Source organism: Stigmatopora argus, chromosome 2, assembly GCF_051989625.1.
Source record: "Stigmatopora argus isolate UIUO_Sarg chromosome 2, RoL_Sarg_1.0, whole genome shotgun sequence".
In the NCBI taxonomy this organism is placed as follows: domain Eukaryota; kingdom Metazoa; phylum Chordata; class Actinopteri; order Syngnathiformes; family Syngnathidae; genus Stigmatopora; species Stigmatopora argus.
Genome location: NC_135388.1, coordinates 9451983 through 9479640, shown reverse-complemented (window position 1 = coordinate 9479640; position 27658 = coordinate 9451983). Strand labels below are relative to the sequence as shown.

Genomic DNA, 27658 nt, shown 5'->3' with positions numbered 1-27658 from the left:
ATGGTTCAGAATATAAATATAAAATTTATATTTATATTCTGAACCATAAGTGTTGTTCCATTGCGTTTTATTGTCTAACACTGCCCTGTAGTGGCCTCTTTGATGTGGTGACATTTCAAATGGAACATTAAAAGTTGGACAATTTTTTTATTCCCAGACTTGTTTGAGCGAAGTGTCCACTAAATGACCCAAATTGCCTCAGAGATCAGAGAAGTCCTCGTGAACCTTCGAACTCTATTGTTTTGAGAAAGGTGACAGGTTGTGGGAAGTTTTCTTGACTATTTATGGTTCTTTCCTCATCACAGGCAATAAGAGCTAACTCATAAAACGTTATCAGTGTTCAATTTTTGGTGCCCTTACAAACAAGAAAACAGCCAGTCAACACTAGTTTTAATTTCTTCTCTCCAGGGGGAGAGCTCACTCCGGTTACTACATATTTCCCATTTCAGAGGTTTTCAAAAAGCCATCATAGCTCAATGCACCAGAGTAGGTTTCACACTGATAACCTGGCAGGTTCACACCAGCAACGTGATCTTTGGTAATCTTCCTGAGATGACGGGTTACAGACCAACTCCATGACCATGAGAGGGAACATAGTTGGAATATTTTCTCAAGAGTCTTGGTAAACATGGCTTTGGTTCTGCGAAGGGTAAATTCTTCAGTCGGCGCACATTTTTAAAGGATTATTGCCAATAATCCCCAGCTCATATAGGATAGACAGAGTTGCAAATAGGATGTAGCAAATGAGGGAAACCACCCCCAATTTCCAGTCCAATTTCCACCCATTCAGGTGCACGGCAACAAAGAGGAAGACGATGGAAAGGAGAAGTGTTGCAGAAATGAACACCAGCCCGCTGCTGTTGACCTCCACTGGGTTGTTGGTGTCCACAAATGCTGTCTTGATGAACCATGGCAAACCCAGACACAGCATGTCGAATACGTTCGAACCCACAATGTTGGACATGGCCATGTCGGCTTTCCCTGGCAAAAGATAGGCCAAATAGTTGGATTTAGTAATTAACGTAAAGCAGAGTGAAAATGAGAAATTTTTCAAAACTGTTGTTGCAAAAAGTGACAAGAACAGTCTCCAGAACTATCTAGATCTATTTTTCCACTTAAAAAAATACTGAGTGTAAAAACATTTGTTTTCATAAGGAAGCCTGGGGGGAAAATGATGTTATTTCTATTGTTGGGTAGCCATACATGTTCTATCTCACTGTTCATCATTTAGTGCAACATGGAAGGATATTTAGGTAATTTGTCCTATCCCACCAATTGTGGCACCAGTCCTGAAACTTTTTTTTAACCTTATATTATTTCTATTTTTTTTTTTACCTTCTCTGGCCACCATCACGCTGGCTACAGTATCCGGTATACTGGTTCCAGCTGCAAGCAGAGTGAGCCCCATCACTGTATCAGGGATGTTGAGTGTCTCACCTTATTAAACACAAAATGAGAAATAAAGATCACATCTCAGATAGACTAAATTTCTTGTCAGATCTCTGGTGAATCTGACCACAATTCCATAGATAATGAAAGACTGATTTCCTTATTCGCACTCTCACTTAATGTTAAAACAGAATACATCAAATACATACAACAGGTGAGATTTATACATCTTGATCTCATGTCTACTCTTTTACAACGCTCCTCCCATGAGAACCAATTTGAACACAACGGAATAATAATCTCATTATACTTCAGCGCCATCACATGATGAAGTTTGACCCAACCCCAGCCATTCTCAGTTATAGCTAAAGCCTTTTTCTGGGAGCCGTGCCCATAGGGGAGTGCAATGTGTACACCCCGTGTTCACATGACTGTTCCTTGAGGCGAAGGAACTGTAATCCTGCATTGGCACAGTCAGCACATGTTTCATTGGGGCCACACACTCTCCGTAGCTCACGTCCCATCAAACCAAGACCACGGCATCTCCGGAATTAAGCAGCAGATCAACATGTGATTCTGCTCTGACGTTGATTGTGATTTGAAATTTCTACTACAAAGTGTTCATTCAAACGACAGGCCCGTGAGAGAAGATAAAATCGCTTACCGACAACTGTGACCATCCACACTAGAATGTACGTGAAACCCGAGATCCAGACCGCAGACATGAAGAAGGTAATGATGTACCACTGCTTCCAGAAGCGCTTCCTACAGTCAGGGATGGTCAAGAATAGCAGGACGATGACTGGGAGAGATAAAACCCACAGAATCCTTTTCCAGTCTTTCTCAGGCACAGCAAAAACACCTTTATGTTCTGTGAAAAAATTGGATTTTTGAGTTGGATTTACTTGTAAATGTCTTCATTCTCTGCTCTCAGTTGTGGTTAACACTTCTTACCATCAGGAATTTCATTGAGGCCATGCAAACTGAGCGAAAGATGGGAATATTCCGAGCCATCCTGGAAGATCCCGCTGTCTGTCCTGGAGCGGCTATGGATTCGCAGGCTAGTGTCGTCGTTCCAAAGGCCCATCAGAGGTCGTGTCTCGCCTTTTTCTCCCGTACTTTTTCCCAAACAGTTGCAGCAAGGACTTATCTTTCTCAGAACAAACTCACTGATGCGAAGGTCAAAGCACAGGACAATGATGTAGACGCCATAAACCAGTAGGAGGCAAGCAGCGTCGTACCTGCAAAATAGGATGAAAGCTTGATCAATTTCAACAGTTAGGTTCCGAAAGTTTGCAGTTCACCGCCACCTTTTCTTTCATAAACAGCAAGATAGCTGATCTCATCTTTAAAATCTTAATACATTGACCTACATTTCATCACAGGTATGAAATATTTAACGCCTGGCAGAGGTCAAGACCCTCTTCATTGTTTCGTTGAAATCTTATCACCGCTAACTGTAACTATTAACTCGTACATCGATCGACAAAATAAAACGCTTCCATTCAAAATCTTTCTGTATAATGACCGTCATAAAAGTTAACTGCATTTTCAGTTCTGCATATGTTCTTGCTGTCACGAGTTGCTCTGTCATCAACAGGTGTGTATTTTACAAGCAGCTACAATTATTTACTTCTTTGGTCATGCTTACTCACCAGTACACCTTGTTATCGGAAATGATGGCAATAACGGCGGCGACACTAATGCCGTATGCCAAGCAGTCCCTAAACAATGGCCAGCAGGTGAGACGTCCTGCCTGGTAGAGGAAACAATAACATTGTGTATACACATTTACAGTTGTCGATTAGTGGGTCATTATGTGGGTGTGTTGGGAAATGTGTACCATCGAGGCCAAAAGTCCACATGCAGCACAGATGCCCAAGAGGTTGTAGACAGCTGAGCCCACTATTGTGCTCACACCAATGTCCCCTTTAGTCACAAAAACTCCTGAGAAACCCAAAAAGATTTTCAGAAAGAAAAGCATGTTAGGGGAGGTGATGTAGTTGTGGATAGGGTAGAAGAAAAAAATGGACTCAAAGTGTCTATTAACCCAGGAAGGCTGTCACCAGCTCTGGTGCTGAACTCCCAGCGGCCATGAAGGTAGCACCAGCCACATCTTGAGACAGTCCCAGACCTGAGGTCACAATAGAATAAACATCTGATCATTTCTGAAATTGAGTGTTTGAACACTGTTTGTTTATGACATAAATCAAGAAATTCGAGACAAATTCAGTCGAAGAAATAAGTATTGAGCACCAACTTACGCTCGCTGATGACTTCTAGGGATGGGAGAAAATAGTCATCACAAATTATAGCGACGGCCAAGAGCATGTAGAAAATGATCATGAAGTAGATGACCAGGCCGCCGTCCTTCCTCTCCTGCACGCTGAAGAAGCCGTCAGGGAATTCAGACGATTGAGGTGCGATGCACTCGGTCTCATTCTCTACAACAGTTGGACCAATTCATATTCAGACTATTTACTGTCCTCAAAAATTAAAATACTATCCATGACTATCGCTGTTCTTACAAATAGTACTACTAGGGAAAACCTGTACTTTTTTTTAACCTATCCTGATGTTAATATAATTGGAAAGAGATTCTGAGAGCAGCAACATGTTTTGTTTCTATGCAGTAAATCCCACTATCGATTTCATTAATTCATTTTCCGTACCGCTGATCTTCACCAGGGTCGTGGGGGTGCTTGGAGCCTATGCCAGCCAATTAATATCTTTATGGTTTGGAATTTATAAAAAACCCTGGTGGCTAAGGCGCCAAAATGTAAAACTTGCCGACAAATACTAAACAAATTCAGTATATTTGAACTCTTAAATTCCAATTCCACACCCTTCCACACCAATGAGACAAGGGCATCAGTGAAGCAAACACAGTCACAGTTGCTGCAACCGCAATCGATTACTCTCCCTTGAGGCGCGAAATGACCCTAAACATTTATAATGAAGCGTTTAATAGCTTAATCCCTCGTAGACATAGCAATCGAAGAAAATGTCACTAATATGAATACAGCACCAAATAACTATGTACAAATATTTTAGATACCAGAGTTCATTTGTATATTTTTTTTAGCTTTCCGTAGTTTACTTAGTTGTTCAACTATCTGTACTTTGCCATCTTGGTACAGTTATTCCAATGTATAAAGGTGTTTTACTTACCCAATGCACGGCGGACCCTGATGGTCTGGCGCAATTCAGATGTATTGGCTGTGAAGGATATAAGATGAACGGTGCAGTACAGGAATAGGACAAAGCCCAAAAAGTAGGGTATAAAATCTTTTCTCTTCTTGCTCCGAAGAGCTGCAACTTTATTTGTGGCCATTTGAGTTTAAAAAAGATTATTCCAAGAAGTCATATAGGCTTATAAGTGGGCTGCATAAGCACAATAATACTACAGTACAAGCTGAGAAGGGAGTGAGCGAAAAAAAGAAAAAGGGCATTGGAGGGGGGGAAAGCATCTTTTAAGGTCTGCTGGCTGACGAAGAATGTTGGGGATCACGAGTTGAGTCATTCCAGTTGAGCAGACTCCAGCCGATGGGGAGGCGGGGGAGGATCAGATGAGGTGTTAACAAAACATTTTAAAACCAAATTACGCAATGATGTGTCTATCTCATTTTCTGAACCACTTTATCATCACTAGGGTTGCGGGTTGTGCTGGAGCCTATCCCAGCTGACTTCGGGCCAGGGTTAGGGGGGGGCACACCCTGAATCGGTGGCCAGCCAATCGCAGGGCACAAGGAGACGAACAAGCATTCATGCTCACAGTCATACCTAGGGGCAATTTAGAGTGTCCAATCAGCCTACCATGCATGTCTTTGGAATGTGTGAGGAAACCGGAGGACCCGGAGAAAACCCATGCGGGCCGAGGGAGAACATGCATCAGGCGAGTGAACCTCTAAACCACTATTTTCAACCAATTTATTAAGTGTGCAAATTGAAAAATATGAATTTCTAACAGAAATAAGTACATATTCTCAAGGTGGATGGGATAACTCAATTTAGCAGGGGTTCAAACAGGGCTGGGCGAACCGGTCCTCAAGGGGGTGTGGGTGCAGGTTTTTTTTCCATCTGACCCATCACAAACAATTTGACCAATGAGGTTCCTGCTGAAACTCAAAGCACCTGACTGCAATACACTGATTACACTTCTAGGATACCAGATTTGTGGAAAAGTTTCCTCTCTAGAGGTTGGAACGAAAGCCCGATCCCACTGCGACCCTTTGTGGAAAAATATTTTGACCATCCCTAGGTGAAAAAGAGCACTTTTAATTTTTTGCTTATTGAACGTGACATGAGCTCCCTCAGGTGGCTCGGCATTCAAAAGACACGCGTTGTTCCAGACATCTTTGGGCATGTTACCCCCACAATTGATTCACTTGATCGGTTATTGTTAACTCCCCAATTCCTCGAAGGCGTGTTTATACCCACGACGGCGCATCTAAGTGGCGGATTTCCACTCCAAACAAGCGCACTAAAACAATCAAGATCCAGCGCATGGTAAGTTGAATAACTTTCCTTTTGTTGAGTATTCCTGAATTGGAGGACATTTCGCGTCCACAAATTCCAGAAACACGCACATGTTGTAAAAATCAGTGTCCTGTCTCAAGACATTAAATTTCCCTATAGATGCAACAAAAGTGACTCCCAAATACCATTGAAAATACTTGAGCGCCTCCTAAATTGATCCCTGCTTGTTGATGACAAAATAATACAAGATCTAATATTTGAATTGATCTTTTATTCCCATGTGTCTTGTGATTGTCAAAATGTTTTATTGTATGTCACTGTCACGTGATCAACACAACCCTAGGCTGTTCCTTATGATGGCAATTAGTCCTCCACTTCTGGAATCTGCACTCATGTACACAATGTTATTGTTTTATTGAGCTTTGCTGTCTGCTGTTTTATGCTCTTTCATCAGCTGTGTTCTGGATGTTGATCAATATTTTAGTGTTTTACTACAGCAAGTTGTGAACTTGTGTTCAGTTTTATCATTGTGGTTGACCCTAGTACTAGTTCTGGCCTTCCTCTTTTGTTTTTCTGTTGTGCTTTTCCTATATTGATTAACCCTGCATGTTGGGATCATTAAAGACTTAAATTTTGTTTTAGGAAAATATTGTTTGTACTCTCTTAGCTTTTGAAAAAGTAATATACTAGATGACTGAATGGTCTATATTGCCTCTTATTGTTGCTCCCAAGCCGTTGATGTCCTTTTGGCTTAGACTTGAGTACTAAAACCGCATTGAATTTGTTTTTACAGGCCACTCAAGTAGTAGTTGTTCTTGTTCTTCTTATTTTTTGTGGAATCTAACTATGAAGTCCTACTCCTTTGTCTTGAAACTTGGTAGCCATGTAGTATGATTTACGATCTAGTGTTCCCAAGAGCCCAGGTTTTGAGGTTGTTCAGGTCTGATGATTTTTTTAATGGGTTTGTTTGCCTGTAAGTCCCATGTCAGCCAGTAGGGGGCATGCACTCTGCCTGTCACAGCTTTCAGTCTATAGTGTGCTGTAGCACACTTGTGCTTATTTCACACATTCAGCAACATCATACACTAATGACATACTACAATCTTATTTCGCCGTGCTGTACTACTTGCGTATCACTGCACTAAAATTTAACCATTAATGATTTAACAGATAGTGAATATTATTCCATTCATACCAGATGAGATATGTACTACTACTGCTTCGATATAATGATAGTTCTGATGAAAACAAATAAAAGGGCAGTTTTCATTTGGTGGGGTGGCTCTTTTGTCAAGGTCCTGCACTTGACGATATAGCCACAAGGTAGCAGTATTGCTTCGAAAAGCGCTTTTTCCCCTGATCAATATGAAATGCTCTTTATCAGTCTGCTGTATGTATTCTCCCACACCGCAAGGATATTATGTAATCATCCTCAAATATGGACAGACAAAAGCCCCAAACATTTTTAGTGGCCTGATAACAAGGCTTTTTATGATGTTTTTCTTTCTGCGGTTCAAATGTCCATATTTCAGGAATTCACTGTGAACACAGTTTCTTAATTTTTCTTGTTATCAAGAAATGTTGGCTCCAGCTATGGTAATAATACATCTATTCTTATATTCTATTAAGTTAAATCGGGCCTTTTAAATAAATAAAAAATACATTCAGAAATGTCAGCCTCTTACCCAGCTTTGGTAACAATAAGTATATGCATTTAATGTAAATTTACTGACATATTCCCATCAACTGAAATATTTAACACTGGCCTACTGTGCCAGGGCTTCTCCAGTTAAGTGCGTGTGACCTGTAGAATCATTTAGTGTGACAGGGGGCCCTCTCCATCTCATTTGTCAGTGGAGGTCATCTTTTATTCTGTGTGTGAGTTGCGGCTTTCACTTGTGTGTAAGGGGATACAATGGAAATGTTTGACAACGTCTTTTCCATTCCGTCAGCCTCACGGATTGCGCAGTTTTTAGTTAAATTAGCGCAGCTATTCAAACATTACCATTTTTAACTTTCATGTAGTAATCGTAAGCACATGGAAGTTGTCCAAAGACCAGTATCGCCTCTTTTTACAAAACTCATCTTCACCACAGAAAGAGGGAAGGAAACAAGCTCAACTCGAATAACGTGTTCAGTTGCTTTACTCATCGTTACACAAGCAAAAGTCAGCAGCTTTTATTAACACCCACACAACCGCTTGGCGCTTCGGACCTGTGTCCCTAAAACTACCCTTATCTCATTGCTCGCCTTCTCGTAATTTCTATCTGTGTTTTAACTGGTTGAATAGCAGTTCCCTGGCACGCGTGAGGCGTACACAGCGTTCAAGGTTCAGGAAGATAAGGAGAGGTGAACGGCTGACGCGTAGCTTGTGTTATGTTACCCAAAGGCTGGTATCAGATTACCGCTGGCAGCAGGTAAGGGCGAAACCTGAGCCGCATTCAGTTCCCGAGCCTGTGACAAGCAGGAACTGGGACTGAAAAAAGGCGTGTTGAAGACGAGCCATCGAGGAAGGCTTCCTGTTGTTTTGAATTGGAAGAAGAGCGTTACCATGGGTAAGAAGACAAAGCGGAGCCTGCTTTTGCTGTCTTTCTTTGGACTTGTTCACGGTTCGGTCGCTATCGCTTATTGGACTGCTGTGCTGCAAATCAAATACTCCATCAGCCCCAACCAGACGGTAAGCCAAGAATGCGAGTGTGGACGCTTTGGCCGCAACTCTCCGTTGGCCAAAGCCGGAGGTGTTGTCCTCGTTCCCGTGGAAGACCCCAAAGGCTGCACTCCCAAGTACGACACCGGAGAGACACCCTGGATAGCGCTGGTAAAAAGGGGAAACTGCTCTTTCAGCATTAAGATCAACGCTGCCAGACTTCAAGGAGCGTTGGCCGTGGTGGTGTACGACGACGACGGCAACGGAAACCGCACCGTTACCATGCAGCACGACGAGGCACCGGATATCGTGGCCGTCATGATCGGCAACGTCCAAGGCACGGAGATCGCCGGCTTGGTGAGGAACGGCACAGAAGTGCAGATGTTCATCGACCCGGGCTCCCCTCGTGGCCCCTGGATGGATACCTACTGGCTTTACTTCATGTCCATCGCCTTCTTCATTGTAACGGCCGCATCCGTGGCCTACTTCTTGTTTATCTCGGCCAACCGCCTGTACAACATGCGCATGCACCGGCGTGCCGAGAGGAAGCTGAAATCCGAGGCCAAGAAGGCCATCGGCCACCTGCAAACGCGCACGCTGAAGCGGGACGACAAGGAGACGACGGGGGACGAGGCTTACATGTGCGCCGTGTGTATCGAGTCGTACAAAGCGGGCGAGGTGGTGACGGTCCTCACATGTGGCCACATTTTCCATAAAGCTTGCATCGAGCCCTGGCTGCTGGAGAAAAGGACATGTCCCATGTGCAAGTGCGACATCCTCAAGTCTCTAGGAGTCGAGGTGGAGAAGGAGAGCATGTCCCAAGCTTCGCCACAAGAGGTCAGCATCATCACAGTGGCAGGTGGGGAAGCCATGTATGAAGTTCCACTCACCGATCCGCTGAACTCTGACCCCGAGAGACAACAGAATCACTATGACAACAGGGCGTTTGAGGGGGAGACTGCAAGAAGACAGTGACAGAACTGTTACTATCCGAAAAAAATGCAGTTAAATTAAGAGGTTAAAATAAATATGCAGATTTTTTTGGGGGGGACAAAAATGAATGTACTATGTATGTCCTCTTTAGTATACAGTGAACCACCCTGCCATGGCCTATAGATGTTACCATACTTGGCTCACAGCAATTCTGTTTGGCTTCGGCTTTTACACCTTTTCAGCAAATAGCGCAGGAACGTGGTGAAGATGCAAGAGTTCATTGTAGCCTCACAGGATGGTATCGCTAGATTTTCCACTAAATAATGGAACTGCACCTTCTGTAATTACCTTGGATGCCAATTAAGTTTGTGTTTAAGAAAATGTCATTTTAGTACAGTGAGAAAGTCAAGTTGGGGCGAGCACAGGTTCAATTCCGCTCTGACAGGGCAGCGAGTCACCACTGTTTCAGGACAAAGTGCAATAGAACATTAATTAGGTTATCTCTGCTGGTCAAATTCTGTCCTCCAAAGGTAACTTTTTCAAGGGCGAAAAAACAAAAATATTGTTAACGAAGGCACACTTTCTTATTTGATTTGGTTATTCTCTTAACATGGCAAAACACACACTGGCTTGTCGAGCTGGATTTGCAAATCCAAGCTGCCGCACACACCCTTGGCTAGAAAGGCAGCATGACACATTAGTGAGAGGAGAACATTCCCTCGGGGTTCCTGGTATGCCTTCAACACACAGCCCATAGAAACGTGCACGTTAGCACATATCGAATACTTCCTTGTTAATTCTGTCCGGCTTGTACTTCGAAGTGGAAAGTTCCGTTGTATTATACACCAGCAATAAATGTCAAAGTGGAGATGAAGTCTGTGATAATGGTGATTGTACATTTGTTTATTGGAAGGGGAGGGGGGGGGAGTAATCTTTTTGTATACTCATTTGAGAATGACTTGCACACTTTGAGATTGTGTTATTGGAGACGTGAGCCTTTGTGTACGTTCCTCTATTTTTGTGTATACTGTATACAAGAGCAGGTTAGAATGAACTGATAAGAAATTGTACAGTTTATGTACCTAGGCATTCCCATCGGACTGTATTTTGGGACAGCTTGAAGATACATGCAATACCTGAGATATAGTGAGTCCTCCAGATGAGGAAAATACAATTTATATAAGTTTGCCATTGTACCAAATACATATTTTTCCTTCTGAATTGTTTTCATTGTTCAACTTCGAAGTCCAAAAATCATCACATAATAATGACATCACATGTATGCTTATCAGAATGCAATAAATCCCTCAATGAGGAGGATTATGGGCAGTGGTTATGAGAATTTTGTGTGTGTTTATCTAAAACAAGCCCACAATGTAAAATACTTTAATCTCTAGTGGGACAATACAATGTTTTAAAAATTGCTGTGATGCAGTTCAATTTTACATTGCTAAAAAATAGAACACGATTGGAAAACCATACCTTCTGACAAAAGAATGTATGAATGCAAGGCGCTTTGGCCTATCTGCCTTATTTGACTGCAAGTCACAGATGTTTTTTTTCTTCCTCGTTTATAAATTAGATGCATCATTCTTGAGACTTCAGGTGTGTTTATGTGAATTTTTTGATGGGTGAAGTGGAGTCACTTGTGGTTTAGCTGTATTGGAGATGTAACGTGAAGTCACAATTCCTGATTCAAAACTTGGTTATGTATCACATCCTATTGAGGTGAGAAACTGTGGCATAAAGTTCTCTGCCGCTTCACGTTCCAAACGTGCTCTCGATTTCAGGCCTATGCTGTGATCTCGGCATTCATAGGTCAAATGTTATTGCAGTATCACACTGAGACAGAGAATCAATACTGATCTAACTAGGCTGGCTAGCGAGCCTGAGTTTAGAGTCACACTCTGCTCAGTGGTGGCACTCCTCTGATTTATTGCTGTTGTTACTGTGAAAATTGACTCAGAGGGTTTTCATTTAACGGCATGCTGTACAGTCTGTGGCTGTACACTTGAAACTGCATTTGACCTTCAATCCTAGATGGGGATCAAAGAGTGGAATAAACCTGCAGTCATTTGACTTCAGACAAAACACTGAGAATAATAAAATCAACATGTATTGGGAGGGGAAAGGACATTATTCAACCAAGGAGACTTTGAACCTGCAGAACATAGCCTGAATGTTTTGTCTTTTACTGTCATCTGCTGGACAATAATTCACACACAAGGTGCGCATAGAATCAACTAACATTTATTTGGAATGTGTCACAATTGAAGGAAACAGTCCTAAAGAAAATAACCACCCAGAACCATGTTTTATAGCAGTATCTTTTACCAATGATTTCCACCTGCTTTATTATTATTATTTTTTTAAAAGCTCAACCATAAAACAAAAGAAAGCACAGGACACAAGCTTGCAAGAACGTGTACTTTGGTTTCGTTATGTTTTGAGTACACACACGGACATCTTGATATGGTTCTTTTCTTGTGCTGACCTCAGAGAACATAACATCCTCTGATATAAATTTCCTGGAACAGATCTACTATTAGAACTACATATTAATTAAAATGCTGTTTTTCCTCGTCCTGACCAAGTCAAAACGACAACATCTATTCACTGAAATGTGCCCTTCCCACTTCTTCTGCTGAGCGAAGGAGGTCTTTGGAATGAAATTACCACAGTTGGTCTTGTTGGAGGTTGGCTTGTTCCAGACTGCCTGAGTAATTATCCTAATGAAGGAGGAAAATTGAATTACAAAAGTGCAGCAAGAAACAAATGAATCCATTTAGTGATTACATGCAACATCAAACGCTGTTTCCTGTTAGATCGTATAGTACACCATACTCTCTCACTCTACTTCTTTCTCATTTCATTGATGAAGCACAAATGGAATAGTGTGTGGTGGCATGATCACTAATTATTTAGACATGTGTGTGTGTGCACATTAACTGTATAAAGAAATATTTTTAATTTTCATAATGACATGTAAAGCATTGGTTACCCGAGGGGAAAGCATTATTAAGCACAATCACACAAGCATTGTCTAATTTATTCCTTTACAAATGTATGTCTGTATAAATATTTGAATACTTCATGCATACTATGTATTTTATATAGGTGCAGTATTTTTTGAATCAACAATATGTAGTATGTAGCTTAATAGATACGCTGATCATTGCTGCCATCTAGTGGACAAATAGGGTCCATGTTACTGCCTGTCACAGAGATGATAACTATTGCAATTGTACAAAAACAAATAATTTGAGGAAAATGACTAGGGTCACTAGCTCTCATGCTAAGTCTAATTAATATTTTACTGCAGTTAAGCCCAAAAAACAACCAAATACATTGACCACAATTCATTTGTCGCTTTGTTGGTAAAACCTTTGGATCAAAACAACAGAATAGGCTACTTACCGGCTGATCCATTTCTTTCTATGGGCTCAATTGACTGAGTTAATGACTTGGCTGAATGGAAAAAAGAGGCTTACATCAGCAGTGTTTGTGTTGACCAAATTCCTAGTCAACACATATTTACATATTAACTTTTTGGTAAGGCGCCCGGTGCATGAGTGGTTAGCGCGAGACCTGGGTTCAAATCCAGGTCGGTCCACCTGTGTAGAGTTTGGATGTTCTCCCTGGGCCTGCGTGGGTTTTCTCCAGGTACTCTGGTGTCCTCCCACATTCCAATGACATGCATGCTAGTCTGACTGGACACCCTAAATTGCCCCTGGGTATGAGTGTGAGCATGAATGGTTGTTTGTCTCCTTGTGCCCTGCGATTGGCTGGCCATCAATTCAGGATGTCCCCTGCCTCTGGCCTGAAGTCAGCTGGGATAGGCTTGAGCACCCCCCGTGACCCTAATGAGGATAAAGTGGTTCAGAAAATGAGATGAGATGAGACCTTCTTGGAAAAAAAATCCCAACAAAAATGCTGGCTACCACACTAATGAAACTGGTTTCCCTGTCAACAGCAAATGGGGTTGAAACTGTTTTTTGGTTCTATTTTTGAAAGAAAGTACTATGGCTTGTGGCTCAGCGAAGTCCAATTAATCAAATTTTGTCAATAGTAGTAAATGAGTTAAGAAATTGATTAGAAACATGAATTTTTAAAGCGGAAAGGTACACATGTAAAATCCCAATGTTCTCAACGATTGTAACAGTATTGAAAAAATCACCTGTCCAAGAAAAATCGCGTACCCATCTTACCAATTTTCACAGTATAGATTCAGGTTATTGGACTCCTGTGTGGCTTCCCCCTTCAACAGATCCTGTTTGTTTTTGTTCCATCAAAATGATAAGTCAGCACTCCTGTGTCTTAAAGATTGAGTTTCGTGCAATCATATCCTGGTGAAATATCCCAGCGCCTCGCTCTGAATGTTAATGGCATAAGGCACGGCCCAACCGAAGTGTCCTCCACCGAAAAAAAGTGTGTCTCAGCACAACTTTGGCAGTTCCAATCAATGATGAAGTCCCTGCTGTGGCCTGTAATTTTCTTCAGATCTACACTGTGCATTGGGGAAAGTACAGTCATCGTCGACTAAGGAGTGACCAGACTTACAAATCTTTCCTGACATGAACTGTCATTCACTTTTAGGGGTGAGCACTATAGCCTCAAAATTAGATTTCAAAGAAATTTGCGATTGCGATATTCATAATGATATGGAAACAAAAATACTGAACAATGTGTGTAAATGCTGCTATGGATTAGCAGCATTTTTGTCGCACTGAATATGAAATGAATGGAATCAAATAATCAAATACAATAGAGCTTATCTAAATAGATGCTCATCTGGTAAACATGTCAGTGTTGACAATAGGCTAATTCTGCTAGTATTGTATTTTAAGTTGGTCAATCCATTATTATGTTCATGCATATTTTGTACCTCAGAAAGTTCTTCAAGTAATTCATATTTTAAATGAACTGAACATAATTTTAATTTCGTAAATCTTTTTGTGAACTAGTTCATTCTGGTTCCAGTGCCCATTCGGATGTCAATTTATTTTCAATAGTATTGCTTCTCCGAGTACGTGTTGTTGCAGGAAGCAGACATATTTTCTGGCTTGGTGGAAAAGATTCATGGCATTTTAATTCGTTTTGAGTGTGCAAAGATTATTTGAAATTATAGGAAACTAATTTATTCCACATTAGAAATAATATAACAAAACGTGGGATAAGCTCTCGATACTCCCTGGAAGCAGTGTATGTATGTCTTTTACTTCTTTCCAATCGGGCCATCCATTCAGCCTTATTAACTCGTGGTCTGTACTGTTGCCTCTGGCCCTCATTAATAAATGACCCATTTGCTTAATTGCCGAAAGCTTGCAGGACAAAGGGTGATCAAAATGACACACAGAAGAAAAAAAACACCTTGAGGTTTCTTTGCCTTTCTTCTTCAACGTGAGCGATGTGGATGAAACTAAATACCACTTAGGCTATACGTGGTTGTAATGGGTACGAAAGCCCTGCAGTGTTAGCAGCAAATGGGCTCAGGCCTCCATGTCGCATTGATTTAGTTTTTTTTTTTTCCTGTTTGCTGGTTTGTTATCTAGTATTGTGAGTGTGAGACGACAGAAGCTTGGGGTTGTTGTCTCTGTGTCATTGTGCAAGCCAGGTCCCCAAAAGTCTCTGTTGCCACGACCATCTGTCATGGCTGCCGTTTGTCCACAAGCTGCGGCTGCCATTTGCTTCCCGATAAATGTCACAAAGAAGTTTGTCCTAATTCTCGTACACCAGCGAGTTACAATGCAACAACACGTTTTATCTGTGAGAGTTGAGGAAAAGGACACAGTTTGTTTCCTATAGTTTGCTCTATTTCCATAAAAAAATCCATGCAAAAACTTTTGCATAATGCTTTTTTTAAAAACTATTATTATTTTCTAAAGTCAAGCCGTCCCATTCAGCTGACATTTGCTTAATGTTAGATTTTCAGCAGCTGAAAAGTATGATTCTACTGAAAAGACCAAAATCCAGTACTATCCAATTCTTCAAAAATAGCTTTATTGGGCAAAGATACTGGATCGGGAAACCACTATTTAAATATCACTCCTCTTAACAATGAATCTATTGTCTAAATAGTTGCCAATAGTTTTTGATGAGCTGATAATATGTAGCAGCAATGCGATTAAAACAACACTTTCACAAAAACATGACAGATGTTTGCTACTCCTAAAATTAAAACTCCACCTTAATAATGTCCTTTCAAGACATGTAATATAAAGTACACCAAATGGCAACAGCCTCGAAATGCACCAAACTCATTCACATTCAAGGTGAGCCTATGCAATTTCCTCACATGACGGTGAAATATGGAAGTACAATGTGGTTTTTTTTTTTTTTGAAAAAGACTGAGGACCCATGTGTGTCCCAGAGCTGTCAGAAATTGCTAGTAAATGATGTGTATCCTCTTTTGTAGGAGGGGACAATAAGGTGTTGTTATTAGTGTAGAATAGTGGGCTTTGTCTCCACTTTCTATATGTGCAGGCCTAAGTTACATCCCGTTGGAGCTTCTTTTGTCTGGGGATGGAGGAGAGCTGCTGTGTGGCTGAGCAGAGGCCTACACAAGGGAGCGGGGAACGGAGGGGGAGGATGTGCAGCCATGAAATGGATAGGACTCTGGCTTCAGGTGGGGTCACTGAAAACACCACGTGACTCTGAAGACAAAGGGGAACTTGGCCTCTGGGCTAAAAGAAGATTACGACACAGGACAGACAGAAAGAGGGAATCACTTGGCAGAGTGTTGTTTTGGTACACTAAACCGCAGACGTGGTTCTTTTGTATGAGTTTCCTGAGAGCTCCAGACAGATTTGTAGTTGAGATGAGAATAGGATGCAACGCTGACCTTTTCCACGTCTCTCTTACGCAAGCAGAATTGTTTTATTCTGACGCTTCAGGTGATTTTTTTTTTATGGATAGCTTTAGTTAATTTTAATAAATTAATGTGAACCCCTTAACCACCAACGTGTTGGACCACATATTTTAAACAAAAGTCCCATAACTTGCGAAAATGCAAAAAACGTGGAATCCTGCAAATATTTCCACAGTAATCCCCCGTTTTTCGCGTGGAATGTGGAAAAACCACAAAAAAACAGGGGAATTGTACTAATGATTTCATCTTTTGTAACCTTATGTTTCCGAGAGCTATTAGAAGAGAAGTAATCCCCACCAGGTACTTAGAAGAAAGTGATAGCATCTTGCTTTTGACCACACACAACACCGATGATGAACCACCCACGCAAACACATTTCCCCCTCCCGCTCTTGACCCTCCTGCGTGAATAAAAGTAATTTACTGCCCCTGAGCACAACGGTGCCTGGCAGTTTCTGCACGGCGAGTTCAACTTAATCAGTGCCGAAAGCCCACTTGTGACAGCAGCTTGATCACAGAGGAGCGGCCCGGAATACGAGATTGGAAAGATGTCACGGCGTAGTGGGAGGAGAGGGACACGCTTCTTTTGGACAATGCGCACGAATCCACGTGTGGCTTTTCTTTCCAGCCACGTACAGCCACAGCCATGCATATTGAAGAAATCATCACGGATCTGCATACTGTTTTGATTGCTCGGTTCAGATCTCAGCAGGCCAAAGATAATATTGTTCTGCACAGAATACGGAACGGCGCTTTCAATCACACTATTTCCACACATTTGCATTCATTTCTCCTTTTCATGATTCTTTATTTGTCCGTATTGAGTTGGGGGCCGTGCGTAGTCTATGCAGAATGTGCCATGGAAAGGATTTCACTCTGGGATTAATCTCTAATGTGCATGCTGGTGTCAGTGGCTCACCATAAATGAGCTAGTGTGCATGACTGATCACATGATGTGATGTTTGAAGAGCGGTAACTGTGAGCTCTGATGGGATGTTTTCATTGAGATTTGGCCAAGGCGTCATCCGCCTCTGGTTTATATTCCCTTGCCCTCACGGTCACATTCGGCAACGTGTATGCGTGTCGTATAAGGGTTGAAATGAGCTTGTCAGGAGTGAATGAGCCGACTAATCTGGTAGAACAGTGCAGACGGCTGGGAAAAGGCCCAAATATAGTCATGGCCAACACAAAACCCCCATGCTAGTGTGTGTATTCTAGTCTTGTTATGTCTCAGGACAGGCCATTTTCCCCTTCAATTGCCTTATTTACACTGGCGAAATGCGGATGAAAATCCATCTCTGAAGTTGCTTTGTTCGTTGTGAAGCGGACAAAGACACACCAATCTCTCAAGCAATGCTACTAGCAGTCCTTAATAGCAGTAACTGTAAGACAGCACAGGTTGTTCGTGACAAATTGTTCACCCACAAGTCCAAATCCAACCTTGGGAATAATGAAGGCCAAACAGACACGACGTGCAGAGAGGAGACCACAGCTTGCCTACAAATCTTCCATCTATCCACTTTGTGATCCAATTACTGATAAATGTGCGTTGTCACACTCATTCCCTTTGGTAAATATTGATGTTGCTTAGGTTGGAAACAACTAGCGAAATTAGTCATGCTCTTTGTTCATTATTGTCTGTTAATGTTTGTTGTCCTAATTCAATTGGACTATCACCTTCACAATGGCAAACCATGCACCCTTTCCCCTCCTTTTGTGTTGCTGATGCGTGTGGGAAGTATTAAAGGAGTCAAGTCTGAAGGTCTTTTTGGATCATCACTTACCATACACAATATGGACACATTTATTCAGATACCAGCATAATCAATGTTAGTCATATGAGAATTATATTAAATGCAGCTGAATTTATTTCACTAATGTGCTGTACTAGAATTTCTTTTTTTAAAAATTTTAGTCACGGTGGCTTTTTATTTTAATTTTTTAATTTTTTTTTAACATTTAATTTTGTTTCTTTTCATGTATGACTACAGGGTGCCATCACATAATTGGGACATGAATCACAGTTTCAAATTTTTTTGCAAACATATTTTGGTCAAGTACATTTTCTGCAGCATGAATCGACTATTAATTTCTTTACGAACAGGGACCAAAAGTAGAGGGGTAAACTAGCAATCATAAATTGAGCTTTGATAGTGGTTTGGGAAATCTTTGGAATCAATTGCAGCCTAATGTCTGAAATGGATAAATCATCATCAGAAAGTACTAAATTCTATGTGTAGCGATGCAATATAACAATTTTCAGTTTCTACTTTTTTCCCTGGACATTTTCCCTTCAGTTTTGTCTTCGAGTGATATGTGTGCTCAATTGGAGTCAGGCCAGATGGCTGCCATGGTCATTTCACTTCTTTGCCTGAAAAAAAAACAGTTTGATTGCTTTCACAAGTATACTTCTAGTTAATGTCCATCTTCACTGTTCTGAAGCATTTGTCTGAATATGAGCGCACAAAATTGCCCGGAACACTTCAAAATTTCTCTCATCGGGGAACCTATTCATGGTCGCTTTATCCAACTCCTTACCCTGCTTCATTCCAAGTTAATTATTTTCCAGCATTGCAAACCAGTAATGATTTTTTTTGGGGTTCTTTTTCCTCCAATCATTATTACCTTCTCACTTGTGTCGTTTTCATCAGTCATCCTCGTAGCTTGTTTCGGTCTCTGTTCTCCTTGACGAGGGCCGCTCTAATTGAACACGGGGTCGGTGGTGGTACAGAATCTTCCAGCTGGGTAGAGGAGAAAGACTTTAATTCCAGCTCTCAGGATGGGACTGTGACACACAATGGCCCAGCCGTCCTCTCTCCCCCCCCCACAGATTCCCTGCTGAAAGCCTTCTCCTCAGGCAGCTTTTTAATAGGCCTTCTCCAACTCCACATGCACACGCTCATGCACGTCAACACATATGTATCAGCACGCCGTTGCATGTGTACCTTTGCAACAAAACGCGTGTACCAAGACTGCTTGTATATACACACACACACATTCAAGTCATTGACCCCCTGTGCGTATCTGTCACTTGTGTTGCAGCTCACACTTCTTTAGGCTGTTTGAAGTGGCCTTAAGGCCAGATGACAGCCTTTTAACTCTCCACATCATGCAGAGGTGGAGCCGCTAAGCAAAGATTACTTCTCTGACTAGTCACAATTGTAAGAAATGCACTCAAGAACAGTCTGCATGCGATAAAGTAACTCGGCTGTTCACCCCTAGTGTGCTTTAAAAGCATTTGATGCGTGCTGTTTTTGAGAAAAGAAAAATGTATTATCAAAGCCTGGTGCAGTTCCTGATTTCTTTTTTTATTGTAACTTTTTCATTCATTCATTTTCTGAACTGCTGGAGGGGAGCTGGAGCCTATCCCAGCTGACTTCAGGCACCAGCTGGGGGCATCCTGAATGTAGAAGACGAACAACCATTCATGCTCACACTCATACCGAGGGGCAATTTAGAGTGTTCCATCAGCCTAGCCTCAAAGGTTTTTGGGAAGTGGGAGGAAATTGGAGTCCCCGAGGAAAACCCACGCAAGCCCAGGAAGAACATACAAACTCTACACACTGAAGACTCATTTTTAAATCCATGAAGCATCCTGTGATCATTGCCATCACATTGTACTGCACTTGGGAAAGAGATCACATGGCGGTCGGTCATTGGACACGTGTTGTCACCAGGCTTAACATTACATCAATATCAACACTATTGCATTATTTAAACTCTATCACAAGGACAAGGTAGTTCTTCTTTTTGCTATTCGTGAAGCTACAACCACAACAAAAAGTCTATTTTTAAAATGACCACTTATTTGACAGTCTCAAAGAACTTATTCACAATTACAGTAATTAAGATTTAAAAATACATGTGTTTTGCTCTTTTGTAGCAGGGATAATATAGAACAAGGGTGTCAGACTTGGGTTGGTTCGCGGGCCCCTTTAACGTCAACTTGATTTCACGTGGGCCGGACCATTTTAGATATAATATTTAGATTTTTTTTAATAAATGGATTAAAAGAACTGGATTAAAAGCCCTGAATATTCAATTCATTAAAACAATGTTTATTTTAGCTTTTTAAAATATATTTTTAGATTTTACAAAATGATTTTTGAACTGAAAAAGAAAAAAATGATTAAAAAATTACAAATTTTGATTTAAAAGGGGGAAAATCAGGACATTAAATATACATCTATACTCTTCATTTTAATTTGATCCTAAAACAGAAAGTCGGCACTCATGATTTACTTTCCCGGGCCACACAAAATGATGCGGCGGGCCAGATTTGGCCCCCGGGCTGCCACTTTGACACATGTGATATAGAATGTGCTGTCAGATTGAGTGTCCAATTCTGCTGATGCTACTTTTTCAGCACTCTGATTGGCCCAAATCTGCATGAACTTTGATAAATCAGTTTCCATGTGCACAATAATGTCTTCAAGCCACCGTGGGTGTGACCCAAACATCTTTAATATTCTGGAGATAGCAAACTGCACATTTATCATTATCTATATAAACTTTCAATGCAAAAATAATCAAAATGCTGCCATACCTAATGAAATAACACTGAAATCACATCCTGACTTTATGTTCCAAGCATTAAATTTGATAGGAAAAAGCGAACATTTCACTCTACAAAATACAATGGCTCTTTTGAGAGCAACATGGCAAAAAATATTCTATTTCTGGACCCTTTGCTGTACACTTTATGTTCCATAACACTGTCATTGTGATTCTGTCAGCGGTCCTGGCAGGCAGCTAAAAACTAGCATCAATTTACAGCTGACTGGCAAGCTTACAAACCAGCTGTATCTATAAATCAATATATGGCCAAGGTATGAATAATTCCAGGTGCAGCATTTTTTTTCTTCTTTTGGGGAAAGAAACATTTAGCTATGTTCTTTTCTGTGAGAAAAGCACACAAAACATTCAAGGAACATAGGAATGATCTCTATTAAGACCTCTTCCATTACAGCTTTAATATGTAGATTTAATACAAATCATAAAGAACTTGAGATGGCACACATTCACCTGCAACAAAACATTAATGAAGCTGTTTAGATTGTGTTTCTTTCAATTGAAATGTGGTTTGAATCAGTCTGTGTTCCAAGAAGCTAATTTAAGAGAAAGGTTTGGCAATTTCTGTGGAAAAAAAGTGTATCTTGACCTTTAACAGAGATTGAAATTGGAATAAAAATGATCTTGTCAGTATGGGACGGCAATTGAACCTCTGCCGCTAGTTCTTTACTTATGAAGCATTAATGCACATCATAAATAAAATCCTTATTACACCCATTGGGAAGCATCTTACATAAACCACTTTATAATGATACCACTCAGCAATAGCCGGCTTTCCAGAGCCCTTGAATCTCATCAATGGGCATTAACAAAATTCAATTAAGACTTCCTGCTTAAAGGAAAGAACAGTAGCTTTATCCGAAAAAGTATATCTATGCAGGTTTTAATCAGTAACGAGCCACTGACACTCCCTAAGTGACTCATTGTTGACAAACACAGGCTTATTAATCACTGGGGAGAACCCTGGAGGATGTACTCACTCTTGTTGCCAGTGGTTTATTATCGTTGGCAAGATTCATTTTTAGAGTGTACACTTATATTTTGGGCACATAGACTGACTATACCATAGCAAAATGCTACTGCTTGAGTGTTATTCCACGTAAACATGGCTTAATCTTTTATTTTATGGCCATATCATGAGATAATCATTATTATGAGCTTTGTACCGAGTATCTTATCGTGAGGTTCCCACCTCTAGTGTATATACATGCACATTATTGTGCGCATTGTTATTTCCATGCTGCATCCTCCGCGCCCAGGCCATCGGATCTTTTTGCCCTGAATGATAATTCTGCCTTCTGGAAAGAGTAGAGTTTGTTGTGCAACATCTTGGCAATCATCTCTTCCCTCCTTTTGGTGCCAACATCTCTTCCTTTTCTGTTTCCTTCCAAACAGTGTCCCTCCAATCTCCTTGGACTAGACATGTGCCCTTACGACATAGAGGGACAGTGTTCAGTCAGGATGGAAAGCAAGAGAGACAGCTTATCCTCTCAGCGTGACACCTATTTGCTATTGATCTGGACAGTCTAGGGCAGCAAGGGTTTCTTTTTGTTTGTATCCACGTGGCAAAAAAAACAGGAAAACACGCAAGATTTTTGTTGCTTTTCCATTGGACTCGGTGTGCTTATCTGATTGATAAACAAGGTCATTTGGGGGATGCTACAGTGGCGAAAAAGGAGGCGGCTGATGCAGCAGCCTGTGTGCCAATGTGTATAGGGCATCAGACCATTGATTTGCAGGGAGAATTAATTTACTCTGGCACTAAAGCAGGAGGGGGGCTATCTTTATGTTGTTAGCCGGTGTCAGATCCAGGCAATGTTCAATGTTCCTGCTAACCGAGGCAAAAAAGAGCAGAACTCTGACAATAGTGCGGTTTAATCTGATTGGTTTACTTGCCTGCAAACAGTCAAGGACAATTTCGATCTACTTCAGTAGATGCACTGTTTTTTTTTCTTCTAGGGAATGAAAGACATTCAGTTTGGTGAGATGGTAATCTCCAACCTAGTCACAGTTCACTTCAAAATAAATGCAATAAATCACCAATTATTGTTCTTTGGTGCTCTTTGTTTAAAACCCTACATTTCCACCAAATGGCACTGGTAGGAAAGTAGTAATTTAGGTCCAAGGTTTTACACATACACTTCAGGTAGGATCTAAATTTGGTTTTGGTTGTTAGTTGATGATACTATAATGTTTTGTTTAGTTATTAAAAAAAGTGTTTATAATGTCCTAAATCAAATTACAGTACTTTGATTTCTTATTTTCATTAGCAGTGTTTGCTGGAAGAAATTCATTTCCTCTCATCCTGGTATAAAGCTTGTAAATTCGTTAGATATACTGCCCAACAATAATGGCTCATAAAGCTATATTTTTATTTGATAAGTTGCATAATCAGTGTTACAGTGTTTACAGATCAACCAGGTTAATGTCTTATGCAACTAAAGTATTCCCCATTTCCACAGTTGGATTTCTAATGGATATTATTATTTTGAAAACAAAGTGAGGATTTTTTTTTTCAATAGAATTTCATTAAGTTTAAGATTTCCCCATTTAACCTTCAAAAATGCCAAGGTAGTGAAGAGTGTAATGCTCCTCTGCGTCATTAATGCATTGTTACAGGAATAGGAATATGGGCTCTTTCCAACATAAAATTGCCTCGCACGTATTGTCCGTGCTGTTGGCAAAGGTCTTGATTAAAGTTGTGCAATCAGACTGAATGCTAATGTGCACAACACCACACAACAAGTCATGTCACAACAAGCGGGGCTGTGGCTGAATTCCTTTGGTTACTTTTGAATTTTTAATCAACAGCCTGCATTTTCATTTTATTGACTCCATTTACAGAGTAGATATCTTAGATAATATATCACAATCCAAGTGTTACAATAAAAGATGCAAAAGTTTATTGAGTGTACTGCAGCGGACTGTTTTATAAATGTTTCTTTCTTCTGCAATTTCCCACTTATGAACGATGAGTATGTATGTATGTAGTGGAAAAACATACAGTTGATTACTGCTGTGTTGTAGTTAATGCATAGATCTGTCTAATAAGTAGATATTACATAATTTCAGTTATTTCTTTGTTTAAATTGATTCGTCTCATTTGCAATTTAGACAGATTTTAAAGTTCACCCGGAACTGACCTTAACCAGTTTCTCTAAAGCAGGGGTCTCGAACTCAATTTACCTGGGGGCCGCTAGAGGCCGAGTCTGGGTGAGACTGGGCCGCATCAGGATTTCCACAAGAAAAGCACTGATAAAACTTTCCAACGTTATAAAATATCTTTATTTTTTAACAAAAAATAATGAATTAAATAAATTAACTTAAAGATGAATAAAAAATAAATCAATCAGTAATATAAAACCAAATAATACTAATGAGCATACAGTAGATATACACTGGCTGGCTAAGTAGAGAAAATGAATTATTTTTATTCCGTTTCAAATGTCTGTATTAACAGCTCTTTAACCTTTAACTTTCTGAACTTGAATGGAACATTGAACATGAAATATTCTGAACACGGCTTCTTTTGCCTACTCCTTGCTGCTAGAGACCTGGCAGCGCTTCTTCTCACATAGTCACATTTGGCTTGAGGGAGGAAGCAGTGGAGACCCTCAGTAGAGCTTGAAGATGCTCATCAGTAAGTCTGGACCTGTACTTGGACTTATTGAAGTTCAAGGTGGAGAAGAGCTTCTCACACAAGTATGTGCTCCCAAAAAGGCACATGGTCCGCTTGAACCTTCGGGAAAGTTCAGGGAAGCTGGGGGTCAACTCTCTCAAAAATTGCCCAAGCTTGTCTGCTTCTCCACTCACCTCCCTGAACTTGGCTTTGAGTGCAGAGTTGCACTGCAGGTCAATGAGCTCCATTTGAAGCTCAGGAGGGGCATCTTGCACATCAAAGGAGAAGGGGTCCGCAAAAATTTGAAATGTGGCTTTGTGTGTCTTGAAGTCTGCAAATCTGCTTGCTTCGAAATGGCCTCAACATACTTCTCACCACTGAATGGTGTGCCTGCATCCACGAGAGCCTTGCATGCTGGGAAATGGCAAAGGTTTGTCTGAGAGAGCTGGGCTTTCCATAACACAAGTTTAGTGCAGAATGCTCTCACGTTGTCATAGGCAGCACTGACAAGTTGCCCCTGGCCTTGTAGCTTCTTGTTCAGTACATTAAGCTCATGTGTGATATCAACAAGAAAAGCCAAGTCCATGAGCCATTTGGGATCACTTAGCACAGGATCAATCAACTCACAAACGGCGTAGCTAGCTTTGACTGCTGCATTACTGTCTTTGGTAGCCTTCTTGAAGAGATCCTGTTGCCTCAGAAGACGTGTTTTAAGACTGGCAACCTGGTTGGCTCTCTCATCTCCCTGGTATTTTTCGTACTCCTCAGCATGTCTCATAGTACAATTACGTTTCAAATTGTATTCCTTGTGCACCGCAACTTTTTCAGTGTAAATGAGACACGTCGGGGTGCCCCTGTGTTCAACAAAGAAATATTGCACTCCCCACTTTTCTTGAAACTGTCTGTGCTCATCACCGACCTTTCTCTTCACGGCAGGCTTTGAAAGAGACATCTCTGGGGCTCTGTAATATGTTTTTCCACTTGGAATGAGTCTCGGGTTGATCTTTCACATTCAGTCGCGCGGGTTTGTGGCGCATGTGCACTTTCGCTCTCCGTTTCAATCGCGGAGATGGCTACAGACACTGACACAGGCTGGATCACGGATCATAGCGCCTCATTCAGTTCTATGCTGAGAGCAGCGGAGGAGTGTGCGCGCCGAGCGGAGTGATCGGCCTCACGGCTTCTCCTCCGCCCAGCTGATTGGAGGAATGAATGAGTGAGTGAGCGAGGCACTGGACAGCCCGGCCGATGTCCCGCCCTCCAGAGCCGTATACCTCACCGTGATTGGTTCATTCAGCTCCGAACCAAAGTTCCCTCTAATTTTTTTTTGGTCTGAGCAGAAAGACAACCTCCCTGAGTGCACTGAGTACCAGTGTGAGCGACATCATCGGTACTCGGATGATTCGCCTAAAGACGTTTCGCCGACGGACGTTTGACAGACGGGCAGGTCGCCGAATGGACGTTCCACCGAACGTTCATTCGGCCGAACGGAGGTTTCGCCGAAACGGGATTCGAACGCTCGCCCCGCCGGATCGTGTGTGTACAAGTTTTTCAACCTCGGCCCGCGGGCCATATACGGCCCGTTAGGATTTTTAATCCGGCCCGCCGCCGGTGTTGTCCAAATTATAGTAAAAATCAATGTTCGTCTACCATCAATGGCAGTCCGGGAATAAGCACTCTTGGGCAGGCAGATGTAGCAGAACCGAGCCGTAAAATGACAGCAATCGGGTCAAATCCATCCTAAAACAGCATTTAATGATTAAATACAAATACTGGATGATATCGCGATGGAGGCAAAAAAACGTCTATAGACGTCCATTCGCCAAACGGCTCAAAATGCTCTCAAATTCGGTCAAATCCAGCTGAAAACAGCGTTTAATGATTAAATACAAATGCTAGTATTTGTATTTAATCATTAAACTAACAAATACTAGTACGACCTGTCCGTCTGTCAAACGTCCGTCGGCAGGTGCATGTCAATGTTCCCTCTAATTTTTCATGTAAAACATGCTGTAAAACAAGAAAAACATGAGTGGACAGAGCTACTGCCACTGGCTGCCACTTAAACGGCGCCATCATGGGGAAAGGGGTTAAAAAAAAAAAAAAAAAAAAAAAAAAAAAAAAAAAAAAATACTTTCATATTAGGACGGGGGCCGCAAATTATCGTCCCGCGGGCCGCAGTTGGCCCGCGGGCCGCAAGTTTGAGACCCCTGCTCTAAAGGGTATTGCTCAGGGTGATGAAATCTTTTAATCATTATTGCAGACTCCTCCCTGTCACAATTTTTGCTCCGAAGCGGCTCGGAATGTATTTGTACGTCGGTGACAGTGAGGGGGAGATCTCCCGGGCTCCGGGACGGGCAGGTAATAGGGACCCGTCTGGTAATACGCGTGTATTCCCATCATCCCTGAGGGTTTGTGTTTGTTTGGGTGTGGTCCAGCTTGCGGTCTGTGAAGATGAGAGTTCACAATGAGAAAGAACTGTAATAGTAGACAAGGCTTTAGCCATGAATGAGAGATAATCCATCGGTTAACCAACAAAGCTTCAAGAATGCCCACACTTCTAGATTCTAAAGGCCTGACATTGGGTGAGAGGACTAAAGGAATAAAAACAGACTATCCAGACAATGTTATTGGAGAGCCAGGTCGCCCCCAGATGAATAGTCCTCATATCAATTTGTCACTTTAACATGTGATTTTCTTTGAGTGAGAGCATCCTCGTGACAGCGTGTTTTTTAAGATTTCTCCCTGCCCTGATTTTTATGCCTTTACACTTCACAAATAAACTCTATTCAGCAAGGAAGTTTAAGTGGTAAACACCTTTGCTCGCTGGCGCTGAAACCGTGTCTCTGCATCTAAAAGAACTAGCGTGGACATAAAATAGTCGTTTTTATTCTGCCGTTGTTTTGTCTGGATCTCTCACACTGGTCCGTTTTTTCCCGAGGTAGATGATGCGCATTTGATGCCGGGTGATAGTCGGTACCTTTCCAAATGCGTTGACTTGCCTTCTCTCTGCATGTTAATGTGGGATTCGATCCAAGTGAGAGCACATGTCAACTGATGACATTTTTGCAAAAGCTTGGCAACAAAATCCAATCGTAAAACCCAGTCTTCAAAATAGTACAGCCTTCGAGTGGAAAAGAGTAGGAAATGCC

At 41.4% G+C, this 27658-nt stretch overlaps 2 protein-coding genes across 4 annotated transcripts in view; one reads left to right on the top strand and one right to left on the bottom strand.

Moving 5' to 3' along the window:
* Positions 1-373: 373 nt before the first annotated feature.
* slc24a5 (solute carrier family 24 member 5) lies at positions 374-4982 on the bottom strand. Its single transcript, XM_077591360.1, has 9 exons — positions 4561-4982; positions 3654-3833; positions 3440-3523; positions 3233-3336; positions 3045-3145; positions 2344-2630; positions 2054-2260; positions 1336-1437; positions 374-981 (listed from the first exon to the last, which is right to left on the bottom strand). The coding sequence occupies exons 1-9, from the start codon at positions 4721-4723 to the stop codon at positions 659-661; spliced, it is 1551 nt and encodes a 516-aa protein (XP_077447486.1). The 5' UTR covers positions 4724-4982; the 3' UTR covers positions 374-658.
* Positions 4983-5580: 598 nt separating this feature from the next.
* The window catches only part of LOC144067535 (E3 ubiquitin-protein ligase RNF128-like), a 170708-nt gene continuing 148630 nt past the window's right edge, over positions 5581-27658 (top strand). For 2 of the 3 annotated variants that reach the window (XR_013297971.1, XR_013297970.1), the window contains exon 1: positions 5581-5898. Coding sequence is in view for 1 of the 3 variants with exons in the window: in XM_077591372.1 (XP_077447498.1) it covers positions 8420-9490 (1071 nt within the window). In the remaining 2 variants the exon portion in view is untranslated. Of the gene's footprint in view, positions 5899-8257; positions 10872-27658 lie in introns of those variants that run through there. The other variant, XM_077591372.1, reaches the window with a different exon arrangement.